The 15,723-nt window shown below is 43.1% G+C and overlaps 1 protein-coding gene and 1 long non-coding RNA gene across 3 annotated transcripts in view; one reads left to right on the top strand and one right to left on the bottom strand.

The window, feature by feature from the left end:
- Positions 1-15,723, top strand: part of LOC144679837 (uncharacterized) — a 216,087-nt gene that overhangs the window by 6,196 nt on the left and 194,168 nt on the right. The window lies entirely within an intron of this gene.
- Positions 1-15,723, bottom strand: part of LOC144679836 (transcription factor E2F5-like) — a 42,366-nt gene that overhangs the window by 7,406 nt on the left and 19,237 nt on the right. The window contains exons 5-8 of the mRNA XM_078540677.1: positions 15,478-15,542; positions 5,879-6,143; positions 5,238-5,447; positions 2,587-2,631 (exon numbers count right to left, since the gene is read on the bottom strand). Of these exons, the coding sequence (XP_078396803.1) occupies positions 2,587-2,631; positions 5,238-5,447; positions 5,879-6,143; positions 15,478-15,542 (585 nt within the window). The remainder of the gene's footprint in view (positions 1-2,586; positions 2,632-5,237; positions 5,448-5,878; positions 6,144-15,477; positions 15,543-15,723) is intronic.

The raw sequence follows: 15,723 nt of genomic DNA, 5'->3' as shown, positions 1-15,723 counted from the left end.
TTTGTTTGCCTATCTTGCTTTGGGCAGCATTTGCAGTCATCAGTGCCAGGCTTCGCAGGCAGTATCACATCACTTTTAGGGGGCACTAACAGGCAGGTCTCTACCTACGAGACCAGCCATAAGGCGGGGTAGCTTTTCAACAGCTGCAGGGCTAGGACTTGCTTGGGGAAGGGGAAGAAGTTACCTCAGGCAAGGGAAAAGGCTGTAGGGAGGAATCTGTATTGGGGAAGGGGTGTATCCCAGGGTATGTGCGGGGCACATGTTGATATGCGCAAGTGTCCTCCAGAAAGTGAGGGCTGAGGAGGCTGTCTTCAGAAGAGATGAGGCCAGATGGAGATGTGAGGGTGCGTGTGAGAGAGTGAGTGGTGATGTCCCTTGAGTTGGCTGAGAGAGAGATGCCAGTGAATGTGTGATGGCCTTGTGACTGTGTGCATTTAGAGTGATAAGATTGTTGCCTTACCCTGACAGGTTGGATGAGATCATTCATCCTCTTTCTGCACTGGATGGCCAACCTCTTCTCTGTGCAGTGTTGGCACTGACCACCACTACCACTGCCTCCCAAACTGGAGTGGTAAGATTGCTGGACCTCCTGCAGCCAGAGAGGGGGTGGAGGACATCACGGCGGGCCTCCAAAAGGCATTCCAGTGATGGGTTAATGAACTCTTCTTGGCTTTCAGGGCCATGTCTTCACTGGAGCAGTCCTGGTTCCGCCAGGGCCACTCAGCTACTAACCTCATTACAGCCTTGGCTCAAACATGGACAAAAGAGCTGAACTCCCGAGGTGAGATGAGAGTGACTGCCCTTGACATCAAGGCAGCATTTGACCGACTGTGGCATCAAGGAGCCCTAGCAAAACTGGAGTCAGTCAATGGGAATCAGGGGGAAAACTCTCCACTGGTTGGAGTTATACCTAGCACAAAACAAGATGGTTGTGGTTGTTGGAGGTCAGTCATCTCAGCTCCAGGATATCACTGCAGGAGTTCCTCAGGGTAGTGTCCTAAGCCCAAACATCTTCAGCTGCTTCGTCAATGACCTTCTTTCCATCGTAAGGTCAGAAGTGGGGATGTTCGCTGACGATTGCACAATGTTCAGCACCATTCGCAACTCCTCAGATGCTGAAGCAGTCCATGTCCAAATGCAGCAAGACCTGGACGACATCCAGGCTTGGACTGACAAGTTGCAAGCAACATGCAGGCAATGACCATCTCCAACAAGAGAGAATCTAACCATCACCCCTTGGCTTACAATGGCATTACCATCACTGAATCCCCCATTATCAACATCCTGGGGGTTACCATTGACCAGCAACTGAACTGGACTAGCCATATAAATAGTGTGGCTACAAGAGCAGGTCAGGGTCTAGGAATCCTATGACGAGTAACTCACCTGCTGACTCCCCAAAGCCTGTCCACCATCAACAAGGCACAAGTCCAAAGTGTGATGGAATACTCCCCACTTGACTGGATGAGTGTAGCTCCAACAACACTCAAGAAGCTTGGCACCATCCAGGACAAAGGAGCCCGCTTGATTGGCACCACATCAAGCCAATCCTCCACCATCGACGCACAGTGGCAGCAGTTGTGTACCATCTACAAGATGCACTGCAGGAATTCACCAAGCTCCTTAGACCTTCCAAACCCATGACCACTACCATCTGGAAGGACAAGGGCCGCAGATACATGGGAACACCACCACCTGGAAGTTCCCCTCCAAGTCACTCACCATCCTGACTTGGAAATATACCACTGTTCCTTCACTGTCGCTGGATCAAAATCCTGGAACTCTCTTCCTAACAGCACTGCGGGTGTACCTACACCACATGGACTCCAGCGGTTCAAGAAGGCAACTCACCACCGCCTTCTCAAGGGCAACTAGGGCAATAAATGCTGGCCCAGCCAGCAAAGCCCACATCCCGAATGAATAAAAAAAAAGCATCGAGAACTGTGTGCACAGCTGCAGTTTAGATATTGCACCCAGAGTGAGGAAACAATAAGCTAACGGTGTGGCAGGTGATTCAGAGGCCACCTGCCAGCGAGACAGCATGTTTATTGTGGCTGCATAATTAATGAGGTGGGAAGCAGACTATGCAGTGTGAAAACCTGCCAAACATCATTTTTCACATCCGCTACCGCACTTAGTGCAATTCTGCAATGATTCCGCCCTTCGTTTCATTTTTGTGGTTTTGACTTTTTGAAAGGAATTCAGCCATCATATGCAATGTTCCTGACCTGCTTACGTCTCATCTTTTCCTTTGACCTGGCATTGATTGGAGCTCCTTTAAAATATAGTGCTCGAGTATTTTTGTCCATTGGGTTTTAATGTTGCTTTCTCTGGTCAAGGACAATGTCCAGAATGACACCTTACATACAACAGTGAAATTAATTTAACTCAATCTAATGTCCTAAAAGTTATATAATTTTGTGTTTAAATGTTTTACCCTGTTCACAGGGTATGTGAACCAATAGAAAAATTCCTATAAACTAAACTTCCATCAAAGAATGAGCAAGGTTACACTTGTGGGAGATACAATGGTCTTTTTAAAAATAATGCAAATTTTACAGTAGTGATTGATAAGATATAACTTACCATCCGATGACATAAATTCATCCATTATGTCTCCATCAATAGTTCCTGAAATTAAAAAAAAGTGTACAGGTTTAGTCAGGAAAACAATTCAAATGCTATTGAGCTAGAGATCTCAAAGATCACAGAATTATCCAACACATTGGGATGAATTTATGTTCTGGGGCTGGGATAATATCCGTGTCCCAATCTCCCACAGCATGGTGGTGGCACGCACTCCCCGATTTTTGATTGAAAGACCAATTACCAGCCAGAGGGCGCATTCACCATCCAATTACGGGGCACCAGAAGCTGATGGAGCCAATGGGGTTAAAGATGGGGGGTGAGAGAGAGAGAGAGAGAGACCCTCAAGATGGAGGTGCCACCTCAGCACTTTTACGACTTAAAAATGGTCTCAGCTGCCAGATTGCCCTCGTGGAGGGGGAACCTGTCCAAAAGGTGGCCTGTGGCCATTTGTAAGTCAGCTGTGGGTGTGGGAATGTATAAATAATGAAACTGAGCATTGGTCACCTGGTCTTCCACCTGGAGGCCACCTCCTTTCTCTGGCCCTGTCAATAGGCCCCGTCATTGGTTCAAATGGCTAACTGCTGCTTGCAGACAGGTAGCTGTTCTGGCCCCGGCTATGCCTTTTGGAAAATGACCTGGAGGCAGGACTGTGCCAGCAAAACAGCCATTAGCCAGTGCTGGAAAATTCCAGGCCCATCAACTTCCTGTGTCGATTAAAAATTCATCCCATTGTATTTATAAAAGGATATTTTCCTCAAAAATATGTTTTATTCATACAATTTGTAAAGGTACATTACAAAAGTTTTGACATTACATAAAGTGCAATCCTTTCAATACAGTACAGTGTTGTCTCACTACACTTGCCATTACAGGTCATATTTACAATCTTTACAAAAGGCTTCACTCTCAAAAGTTGGCAATCAGGGTCAGAGGAAATTCTGTAAGGGCAGGAACAATAATATCAGGTTACAGTTTACCTAGTCCTCTTTAGTCAATGTGTAACAGGTACAGTCCCATGACAATAACTTGTCAGGATTTAGTCTTCAGGGAGCTATGCATTTCTGTCCAGGCAATAGTTGATGAAGGCACACTCATTATTTCAAGTTTCTGCATTGACATATCAGGCTGTTGCTTCTTGTTACCATACTTGCATCCAAATACATTCAACCGATTGCATCTTGCTAAAAGGTAGCATTTAATAGGAGAATAATTTGACTAGCTGATGCTATTTGTTCAAATGGCACAAATAATTGGGTTACAGATATTTAATACTATAAATTGTAATGTAATTTGGATCTAACAACCCAACCCATTGGATACAACTGAATGGGCAACATAGGCTGAATAGGCAAAAAGCACTTCTTGTACTCAGTTAACCAAGTTTAAAAGAATTTTAAATATGTGAGGAGTCAGCCAGATGTACCAAAGTAGATTTTTACATTCCTATGCAATTCATTGCAGGATTCACCCAAACCGGTGAAAGTGGGCTGGCATTTGGTTAAGTTGAAACTCAAAGCAGCAGAAAATGCAATAAATTTATGAGAACAGTTCAACTGAGGATTAACTATTCACACTACAGGCAGTGGATTGCACAAGTTTTTAAATAATTAAAGAAAATGAACACAAATTTTGCAATGTACTTAAACCCTGCATTCTGCCACTTGCCTGCAAATTATACACATTAACTATTTGTTTAGCTACAGTTTACATTTGGCAGAAAAAGTGTTAATCCCAAAATTATGATAACCCAGCAAGTTTGCAGAGTATACAAGTATTATACTACACAATAGTGCGACAAGAGGCTCACTTCCTGACTCCAAGGCTTTTCCGACATTTAATAGGCTCAAGTCACAAGTGTAATGGAATACTTGCTTGGATTGGTGCAGCCAGAACAACACTCAAGCAGTTCAATATCATCCAGGGTATAGCAACTTGTTTGACTAATGTATAGGCTACTGGATCGAACATTTATCTCCTCCACACTGTGGCTGCAGAAAGTACGATGTACAGGAAGTAATCTGACAATTTAACAAACTAATTTGGACAGCAGCACCCAGCCTTGTGCCCTCTAATCTAAGGAGGGCAAGAGCACCATCATAGGAACACCATCACCAAATTATTAATGTTGGTCAATACTTCATGATTTTGTTTAACATTTGTCTCATCTCTCAAACACAGCAATTGTACAGGGCATTCCGAAGGTGCTACCAATTCTCTGATACCTTGCCCAAGCAGTTATTTTTCAGGTCTCATATTAAATTAAACAATACAGCAGTTAGAGGCAAAGAACACAAACAAAAGACACTACACTAGCCCATACCTTCAAAGGCAACACCATCTCTAAAGACAACATACAATGCAAACGACAAAGTGCCTTGATTCTTTTTTAGTGGTAGAAGACTGGTGTGCTCACTCCAACCATGTATAGATTAGCAACGTTGAGCTGTTTTAATTTTTGCAGCTCAAAATTATGATGCATTAAATTAAAATTATACAAATGTTTTGCCTGATACTTTAAAACAAAAAAAGCTCATGCTGAGACAAACCTGAGAAATGAGAATAAAAATGGGGACAGAGAAGAAAAAACAATTTTAAGCGCTGCTTATGTTACACAAACTCCATAATTTTTGCCGTAGGTTTTTCCTTACCACTTGAATCTTCTGTCTTTGTTTGCTCATATGATGTTGGAGGATTTTTGAGAATGCTCCCAACATCTATGGGAAGTAGTGATTGTAATCCGTTCTGCTCCCGAATGTTTTGTAATGATTCAGTTGTCATCCCTTTGTAAATTTCTGGCGGATCTGCCACGTTTGAGTAAAGGACACCTGATGCAATACTAGGCAGCTGCAGGCCACAATCTGATTTTAAAATAGTCGTAACATTTAAATTAGCACATTGAAACAGACATTCCTTGTCCTTTTATTGTAGGAAGGATAGGGCAAAGAAAACAGTAGTGCTAAGGCAAATCATAGAAACATAGAAAATCATGATCTAAGATGACTGATATTGCAAATGTTAAGTACAAAGATTTTTTTGAAGAATATTACTTACTTGCAGTGAGAAAAAGTTACAATTATTGTTGCTCCATTAGTGTATTTATGTATTATATATTTATGACTGAAAAATAAAGTGATGATCCATTTTGTATGAGCATTGTGTGGCAGCTCAAATTTCAACTTGCCTTCACTTCCTCCTAATGACACATATCCATAGAAAAACTCTACCCAAGACCAGGCAACTTTTGTACATAACCTATGTAAATGTAAGTCGCTAATTTTCCACAACTCACCAGGAGATTGACTGGGTATGGCTGCCTGAGCAAGGTACGGCTCCTTTAGGGAGACAACTCGATCTGACGGAAGTGGAGTCGAAGAGAATTTTTCTGGGAATGATGGTATTGCAATATCTTGTTGTGGCTTCATTAGGTCATCTGGTGGAGGAACTGGAAACACTACAGGCTTTGAGCAGTTGGACTCCTTATTAATAAGCAGAACATGAATAGGTCCCGACTGACTCTTCAAATTAATCTGGTATTTTTTTTGTCCATTTGGTCCCTTTTATTGAGAAAATAAATTTTTAAGAATTACCATGGTTAATACGAATATTCAAATTTTTAATTCCATTTTATACATTAAACACTTTTAAAACAAGATAACAATTAGTCTCACGTGTATCTGCTCACAGACTACACTCACTAAAACTAGACCTTGCTTACTTAAACTTGGTAGTCAGGAGGGACAAGAGTGCTCCTCTTGACCCCACATTAAAGAAAAAGCTTACCGCTGCTCCAAAATCCAAACCCAACATCCTCTCCTGGAACTGGCTCTGATCTGATTAGAGGTAATGAGCTGAGCTGATCCCAGCTCCCTTGATCCCTGGATTTGATTCAACCCTGGAACTCAGACCTGGCCCAATTACCAGGGCGCTGCAGTGACTATTGCAGTGGCCAGATCTTGCACTCCTCAAAGTCAGCTGGCTGTCACGCCTCCTTAGCTCCATTATAATGCAGGACCATCCTCGGGTTTCACCATTTAGGTGCAGGTGTGAACCCTGTGCACTCCCTCGGCAACTGTCTCTTCCCACCCATTCCTTTCTCCCCATCCCCATTTTTCCACGCAACAAAGGGCCTTGTTTATTTTTGTTCATTACTGAAGAAGGGTATAGACCCAAACATTAACCTACTTTTTTCTCTTTACAGTTGCTGTTGCTGTTGGGATTGCTGCATATTTCAAGCAATGTATTTTTATTTCTGATGTTTCAGCTTAGAAAAAGTGCACGTGCATTTTGGTTTTACATTTCAGAAATGCTTCAAACTAAATACAATTAGTTAATCCTCAAGTACATTAGAGCTGCTGTAACATAAACAGACTCCTCACTTAAGTATTCAAAAGACAACCAATAGGCTTACCTCAAGCAGCAGATATGGGACTTTATTATAGCTATTTATAAAATCTAAACTACACTAATCCTGACATCTAATCACTTGGAGGGTTTACATAGCTATGGCCATCAGTTTCTTTGAAGGCAGGCTTCAAGTAATTAGAATGCATGGCTCAAATCCAAAAATATATTCTTCTGTGTTCTCAGTATATGTAGCACCACTATCTCATGCCTTTTTCATTACAACCTAATGTACTTAGTATTTTATACAATTAAAAGTAACTTTATCAGTAACTTAATTTAGATAATTTCATTTGTTTGCATGCAAGCAGTAGCTTAGTGCTGATATCTTATGTACCCTTAAAATACTTTTTAAAACTTAGGGATTTATTAGCTATTTTATTTCTAGAGCTGTGCTATGTTTCAACTAATTATTCCTGAATTCAACTAATCTGCATAACACTCCTTTATAACCAAACTTCTTTCACAAACATACAACACCGAAAAACAGACTGCCATATGATAATGAATTACACGAGGTGTGGTGACCTTTGTGAGCAAACGCACCAGCCATTTTGTGATAGAATCAGTAATATGATGACTCATTAAACGGAGTAGTGTTGCCCAAAAAAATTCCTTCTTCAAACAGTCTCATGGGGCTGAATTTTCCCCCCGTTGGGGGGGAGGGGAGGTTGATAGGTGGGCGCGTACGGGCGTGCTTCTGAGTGGCCCCTCCAATCAGAGGCGCGCTGCCATTTTACGTGGGCAGGCCAATTAAGGCCCGCCCAGCGTGACGTCTGCACAGAAGCGCTATGCACTCCCTGTGCGGGCGGGAGGGAGGGAATCCCAAAATCGAGAGTGTGCTCTTTCACGCATGCGCATGAAACAGCGCACTCATTTCCCTGAGGCTAAGTGCTGCCTCAGGGAGATCGGCTCTAAATGTGAAAAAGACAAAAATAGAAAAGTAAAATTACCCTTACATGTCCCCTCATGTGACAATGTCACATGAGTTGGAACATGTCCATAATTTTCACAAACCTTTTATTTAAATTTTTTAAAGCCTACATGAAACCTCATCCTGCCCGTGGATGAGGTTTCATGTATTTTCTGGTTCCGGCCAGGGCTCCTAGCAGCTCCTTTAATTACTTAATTGACCCTGTCAATGGCCTCAATTGGCCACTGACAGGTTGGCAGGCACACAGCTGATTCTGCTGCACTCCCGCCTTCCTGAAAATTTAAATGGGGTGCGGTGACATCAGGAGTTCCCCCTGATGTCACCGCGCATCATTTTACGCGTTGGCGAGCAGGCCCCGCCCCCGCTCGCCGACGCGTAAAATTCTGCCCATGGATACGACCATTCACCTAATCAGGTGTACAACACTCAGCTCAGTGTCTCATTCAGTGGGATAGCACCTCTAGCAATACAGCAGTGCCTTAATAATACACAGGAATATTAGTCAATGTTAAATTTATGGTACAGGGCTTGAACTCATCATCTTCTGACCCAGAATGGAGTGATACCAACTGAAGTGAGGATTAATTTTTTGGAAAACGCCTAGTTACAATTTAACAGTCATACAAATTAGAGGCATTTAGTCTTATTGTATGGATCTGCCTGTTTCAAAATGATGAGCAACTAAGTCTGAACATCAGAAGCACAAAAATGTTAGCATCATAGAATGGTTACAACACAGGAAGCCATTCAGCCTGTTGTGTCTAAGCCAGCTCTCTGCAAGAACAATTCACCTAGTGCCACTTCCTACCTTTTCCCCATTGCCTTGCAAATTATTCTTTTTCAGATAACGATCCAAGTCTCTTTTAAAAGTCACAATTGAATCTGCCTCCACCAGACTCCAATTGGGATCGACCCAGCGTTTTATACAGGATTATCATAATTTCCTTATTTTTGTACTCTATGCCCCTATTTATGGAGGCCAGCATGTGTATGCTTCATTAACCTGGCTCCTTCAATGATTTTTGCACATTTATCCCCAAGTCCCCTGAAAAGTAGTTCAGAGATGAGAGATGCAGAGATGGAATTAGAAGTTAAAACACTGGTAAGTGAGTCTGGAAGGCAGAGGAAACAAGCTAGATAAGAAAGAAGTAAGTTTAGCAAGGCTAAATGGAATATATTTTAATGCAAGGAGCCTGAGGAATAAGATAGACAAGCTGAGGGCACAGATAGGCACATGGGAGTATGATATCATAGCTATGACCGAGACTTGGCTAAAAGGGCAGGATTGGCAGTTCAACATTCCTGGGTTTAGGGTATTCAGATGAGATGGAGAGGGGGATAGAAGAGGAGGGAGGGTCGCAATATTGATCAAGTAATCAATTACAGCAGTGAGGAAGGATGATATCTTGGAAGGATCATCAAACGAGGCCACAAAAAAGGAATGAAACCGGAAGAACCACCTGGCATCGACCCAGGCACCAGACACGACAATGGAAATCGCAGCCCTGTTGACCCTGCAAAGTCCTCCTTACTAACGTCTGGGGGCTAGTGCCAAAATTGGGAGAGCTGACTCACAGACTAGTCAAACAACAGCCTGACATAGTCATCCTCACAGAATCATACCTTACAGATAATGTCCCAGACTCCACCATCATCATCCCTGGGTATGTCCTGTCCTACCGGCAGGACAGACCCAGCAGAGGTGGTGGCACAGTGGTATACATTCGGGAGGGAGTTGCCCTGGGAGTCCTCAACATCGACTCCGGACCCCATGAAGTCTCGTGGCATCAGGTCAAGGGCAAGGAAACCTCCTGCTGATTGCTACGTACCGCCCTCCCTCAGCTGATGAATCAGTGCTCCTCCATGTTGAACATCACTTGTAGAAAGCACTGAGGGTAGCAAGGGCGCAGGACACATTCTGGGTGGGGGACTTCAATCTCCATTACCAAGAGTGGCTCGGTAGCACCACTAATGACCGAGCTGGCCGAGTCCTAAATGGCATAGCTGCTGGACTGGGTCTGCGGCAGGTGGTGAGGGAACTAACAAGAGGGAAAAACAGACTTGACCTCATCCTCACCAACCTGCCTGCCGCAGATGCATCTGTCCATGACAGTATCGGTAGGAGTGATCACCGCATAGTCGTTGTGAAGGCGAAGTCTCGCCTTTACATCGAGAATACCCTCCATCGTGTTGTGTGGCACTACCGCCATGCTAAATTGGTTAGGTTTCAAACAGATCTAGCAACTCAAGGCTGGGCGTCCATGAGGTGCTGTGGGCCATCAGCAGCAGCAGAATTGTACTCGAACACAATCTGTAACCTCATGGCCCGGCATATCCCCCACTCTACCATTACCATCAAGCTAGGGGATCAACCTTGGTTCAATGAAGAGTGCAGGAGGGCATGCCAGGAGCAGCACCAGGCATACATAAAAATGAGATGTCAACCTGGTGAAGCTATATCACTTGCATCTAAACAACATAAGCAGCAAGTGGTAGACAGAGCTAAACGATCCCACAACCAACGGATCCGATCTAAGCTCTGCAGTCCTGCCACATCCAGTCGTGAATGGTGGTGGACAATTAAACAACTCACTGGAGGAGGAGGCTCCACAAATATCCCCATCCTTAATGATGGAGAAGCACAGCACAGTGGTGTAAAAGATAAGGCTGAAGCATTCACAACAATCTTCAGCCAGGAGCACCGAGTGGATGATGCATCTCGGCCTCCCCCGGAGGTCCCCAGCATCACAGATGCCAGCCTTCAGCCAATTCGATTCACTCTACGTGATATCAAGAAATGGCTGAAGGCACTGGATACTGCAAAGACTATGGGCCCTGACAATATTCCGGCAATAATACTGAAGACTTGTGCTCCGGAACTTGCCACGCCCCTAGGCAAACTGTTCCAGTACAGCTACAACACTGGCATCTACCTGGCTATGTGGAAAATTGCCCAGGTATGTCCATACACAAAAAACAGGACAAATCCAATCCGGCCAATTACTGCCCCATCAGTCTACTCTTGATCATCCGTAAAGTAATGGAAGGGGTCATCAATAGTTGCATCCAGGAGAACTTTTTTAGCCAGTACATAGAAAGCCCAACTAGAGGGGGGGCATTTCTGGACCTAATATTCGGAAATGAGCCTGAGCAGGTGGAAGGCATGTCAGTAGGGGAGCATTTTGGAGATAGTGACCATAACTCAGTTAGATTTAGGATAGTTATGGAAAAGGATCAGGTTGGGCTGGGAATAAAAGTTCTAAACTGGGGAAAGGCTAATTTTACTAAGTTGAGAGACGATTTGCATAAGTGGACTGAGAGCAGCTACTTGCAGATAAAACTGTGTCAGAGCTGTGGGAGGGATTCAAGGAGGAAATAGCACAAGTACAGGACAAATATGCTCCCATAAAGACAAGGCGGGGGACCAAGTCCGGAGAACCCTGGATGCCAAGGGACATAAAGGTTAGGATTAAGGAAAAAAGAAAAACTTATGGCAGATACTGAGGGCTCAATACGGCAGAGTCCTTAGAGGAGTATAAGAAGTGCAGGGGGGAACTTGAAAAGGAAGTTAGGAAAGCTAAATGAGTGCATGAGAAAGCATTGGTGGGTAGAATAAAGGAAAACCCAAAGGAGTTTTTTAAATATATAAAGAGCAAGAGAATAACTAGGGAAAGTGTAAGGCCAATTAGAGACCATAGAGGTAATATGTGTGTGGACCCGGAAGACATGGGTACAGTCTTCAATGAATACTTTGTGTCTGTGTTCACAATGGAAAAGGTCGATGCAGGTATAAGACATCAGGGTGGAGGACTGTGAAATATTAGAGGAGATTAACATAGAGAGAGAGGAAGTACTAGTGGGTTTAGGGCCAGGTGAGATATATCTCAGGCTGTTGAGGGAGGCAAGGGAAGAGATATCAGGGGCCCTAGTAGTAATTTTCAAATCCTCTCTGGCCATAGGTAAGGTGCCAGAGGACTGGAGGAATGCTAACGTTGTCCCATTAATAAAAAAGGAAGGGATAGAGCAGGAAATTATATACCTCGGTAGTGGGAAAGTTACTAGAAAGAATTCTGAGGGACAGAATATATCTGCACTTGGAGGGACACGGATTAATCAGCGATAGTCAGCATGGATTTGTTGAAGGAAGGTCACGATTGACAAATTTGATCGAATGTTTTGAGGAGGTAACCAGAAGTGTTGATCAGGGTAATGCAGTTGATGTGGTATATATGGACTTTAGCAAGGCTTTTGATAAGGTCCCTCATGGTAGACTGGTCAAGAAAGTAAGAGCCCATGGGATCCAAGGCAAAGTGGCACATTGGATCCAAAACTGGCTGAGAGGCAGGAAGCAGGGGGTGATGGTAGAGGGGTATTTCTGTGACTGGAAGTCTGTTTCTAGTGCAGTTCGCAGGGTTCGGTGCTGGGGCCTTTGCTGTTTCTGGTGTACATAAGTGATTTGGACTTAAATGTAGGGAGCATAATCAAGAAGTTCACATATGACATGAAAATTGGTAGGGTGGTAGGTAATGAGGATGATAGCCATAAACTGCAGGAAGATATCAATGGACTGGTCACGTGGGCAGAGCAGTGCCAAATGAAATTCAACCCGGAAAAGTTTGAGGTAACGCACTTGTGGAGGGCTAACAAGGCAAGGGACTACACTATCAATGGTAGGACCCTGGAAAGTACTGAAGATCAGAGGGACCTTGGTGTGCATATCCACAGATCCCTGAAGGTTGCAGGGTAGGTAGGTCAGGTTGTTAAGAAGGCATATGGAATACTTATATTCAATGGCTCGGATAATAGAGGTTATACTGGAACTGTATAAAATGCTGGTTAGGCCACAACTGGAGTGCTGCATGCAGTTCTGGTCACCACATTATAGGAAGGATGTAATTGCACTGGAGAGGGTGCAGAGGAGATTTACCAGGATGCTTCCTGGGCTGGAGGGTTTGAGCTATGAGGAAAGATTGGATAGGCTGGAGTTGTATCCCTTGGAGCAGCAAAGGTTGAGAGGGGACCTGATAGAGGTGTATAAGATTATGAGGGACATAGATAGCGGGGGATAGGAAGGCACTTCTTCCATTAGTAGAGGGGTCAATAACTAGGGGCATAGATTTAAAGTAAGAAGTAGAAGGCTAGGAGGAGAGTTGAGGAGAAATGTTTTCACCCAGAGGGTGGTGGGAGTCCGGAACTCACTGCCTGAAAGGGTGGTTGAGTCAGGAACTCTTGCAACATTTAAGAAGTATTTAGATATTCACTTGCATTGCCATAGCCTCCAGGGCTGTGGGCCATGAGCTGGAAAATGGGATTAGTGCAGTCAGATCTTTGTTGACCGGCGTGAACCTGATGGGCCGAATGGCCTCCTTCTGTGCTGTAAACGTCTGAGCCCCTCTGCTCCTGCACCCCCTACAGAATTGTACCCTTTATTTTATATAATGGTATGTTAATATATGATATGTTCACAGCTCAAAGGCTAAATTGCAGGGTAACTTGCACCTAAAAATTCATATATAGACTAAGTAATTAGGTAAAACACATGCAAGCATGTAGCAAACATGTAGTAACAAAAACACACAAATTCAGCAGGGAAGTGGTGGACAGGATATTAAAAGAGTAAAGTTGAATTAAAATTATATTAAAATTACAAACCAAAACACCATTCCTACATTTCAAACACTGAAGTACATTTAAGTTTCATCATTTAAGTACTTCATTGAGGACCTGCACCATGTTAGGATTAGGGCTACATTGGTACCTTTCTGTCCTGCATCTGACATGGTTGAATTTAGACAAACTTCTGAGTTGCCTTGATTGCTCTAGGCATAGTGGTGGTAACCAATTCTAAAATTGAGCAGACTGCATAAGGGACCTTCCAAACTCTGTGCAAATTTTAATTCTTCTTGTTTGTAGCACTTCGAGCTACAGTCCGTGACATGAAGAGTATTGTCATATGACTGGTAACGAGGGCCTAAGATCAACCTCAGGGCGCTTCTTATTCGTTCGATCTGGGCTGTTAGTGCGTATGTGAGGCCAGCCTACACAGCCTACACAGGCACAGCCTATTCAACCAAGAGATGCATGTGGATCAACAACAGGTCATGGACAGGGAGTCTGAACGGGATGAGGGATCTGAAGATGAATATCCATTTTTTTCTTTTTTTTAAAAAAAATCATGTTGTCCACTTTATCATCCCAGTTCAAGCTAGTAGTCTGCCCAAGATTTTCAAGGCTTTCACCTCTATCAGGGTGTAATTGCCTAACTTTATGTCCAGGGGCATATCCTTATGCCTACTGAAGTCTACTTGAATGGTATTACATTTAGTAGCATTTATTGTATCCTGTTTTCCCCACTCCATTCATTGAGTCAGGTGTCTCCTAAGCCTCACTGACCATACTCTGAGACCTAGATTCTGTGCCTGTCTTTTTGTCCATGTATTTCCAGTATATAAGGCCAGAAGAAGAGAACATCATTAATAAGGATTAGGAAAATAAAATGGTCCTAGCTGAGTGCCAAGGCACATCTGCTGTTAATTGAATGCTTTTGGACAGGCAACTGCAGTATCGGACAAGGAGTGCAGTCAGTGAGGAAGTCAGCAATCCACTGGACATGAATCTCATGTATGCTTAACTTTAATAACATCTTGACCACAATTGTACGCACAACTCTGTCAAATGTATTTGAAAAATCTGTTGTAATTATGGTTGAGGTTACTCCCAGCTTATATTGTTTCTCCCGTTCTTCCTACCAAAATTAGTCACTCCACATTTTCATGCATTAAATTTCATCTGCCACTTGTCCGCCCATTTCACCAAACTGTCTTTGTCCTTTTAAAGTTTAGCACTAACCTCCCCACAGTTCACAATATTTTCAAGTTTTGTGTCATTCAAAAATGTTAAAATTGTGCCATGTACATCAAAGTCTAGGTCATTAATATAAATTTTAACACCGACCCCTGAGAACTACTATTTATCTTCCTCTGGACCAAAAAAAAACCGTTCACCACTATTCTCAGTTTCCTGTCACTCATCCAATTTTGTATCCACGTCGCTCTTGTCCCTTATATTCCATGAGCTCAAACTTTGCTTACAAATCTGTTCTGTGGCACTGTATCAAATTCCTTTTGGAAGCCCATGTAAACCACATCAACAACATTACCCTCAGCACTCTTCTCGTTACTTCAACAAAAAAACACAAGCTAGTTAGTTAAACACAATTTGCCCTTAACAAGTCAGTGCTGACTTTCCTTCGTTAACCCTCATTGACCCAAGTGACTTAATCTTGTCCTGAATTATTATTTCTAAAAGCTTTCCCACCGCTGAGGTTAAACTGACTGGCCTCTAGTTGCTGGGCCTATCTTTACACCCTTAAAGGAAAGTTAATTTTACTATTCACTCATTACAATGCATGTTACCAAGTACTACTGACAGTGCTAAAAAAAACTGTTAAAACCTGCTGCCTTCACTCCACATCAAAATGTTAATACAGGAACACAAGAATAACCAGCCTAACAGTAAAACAGAAGTGAGTATTTGGTAACAGTAAAACATACCAGTTCAGGAATTGGAACTTCCAGTTGTGTACCAGAAGGAGCCTGGATGGCAAGAAGTGTATCACCTGTTACGGAACCACTAATGAGTTAGAATTCATAAGAAACAAAGTTTCAATGGAACTTCTATCATAGTTATATAAATGGATTAAGAATATGTACATTTTAAAAGCAGTTACTTCAAAATATTGATTCTGTAAAGGATTGGGAGATGCTTTCATCAAATAACTGTTGGGTTCCTCCAACACG

The sequence above is a fragment of the Cetorhinus maximus genome, chromosome 4 (genome assembly GCF_964194155.1).
Source record: "Cetorhinus maximus chromosome 4, sCetMax3.hap1.1, whole genome shotgun sequence".
NCBI classification, from domain to species: Eukaryota; Metazoa; Chordata; class Chondrichthyes; order Lamniformes; family Cetorhinidae; genus Cetorhinus; species Cetorhinus maximus.
Note: the sequence above shows the minus strand (reverse complement) of the source record. Positions and strands in the feature narration are given on the sequence as shown.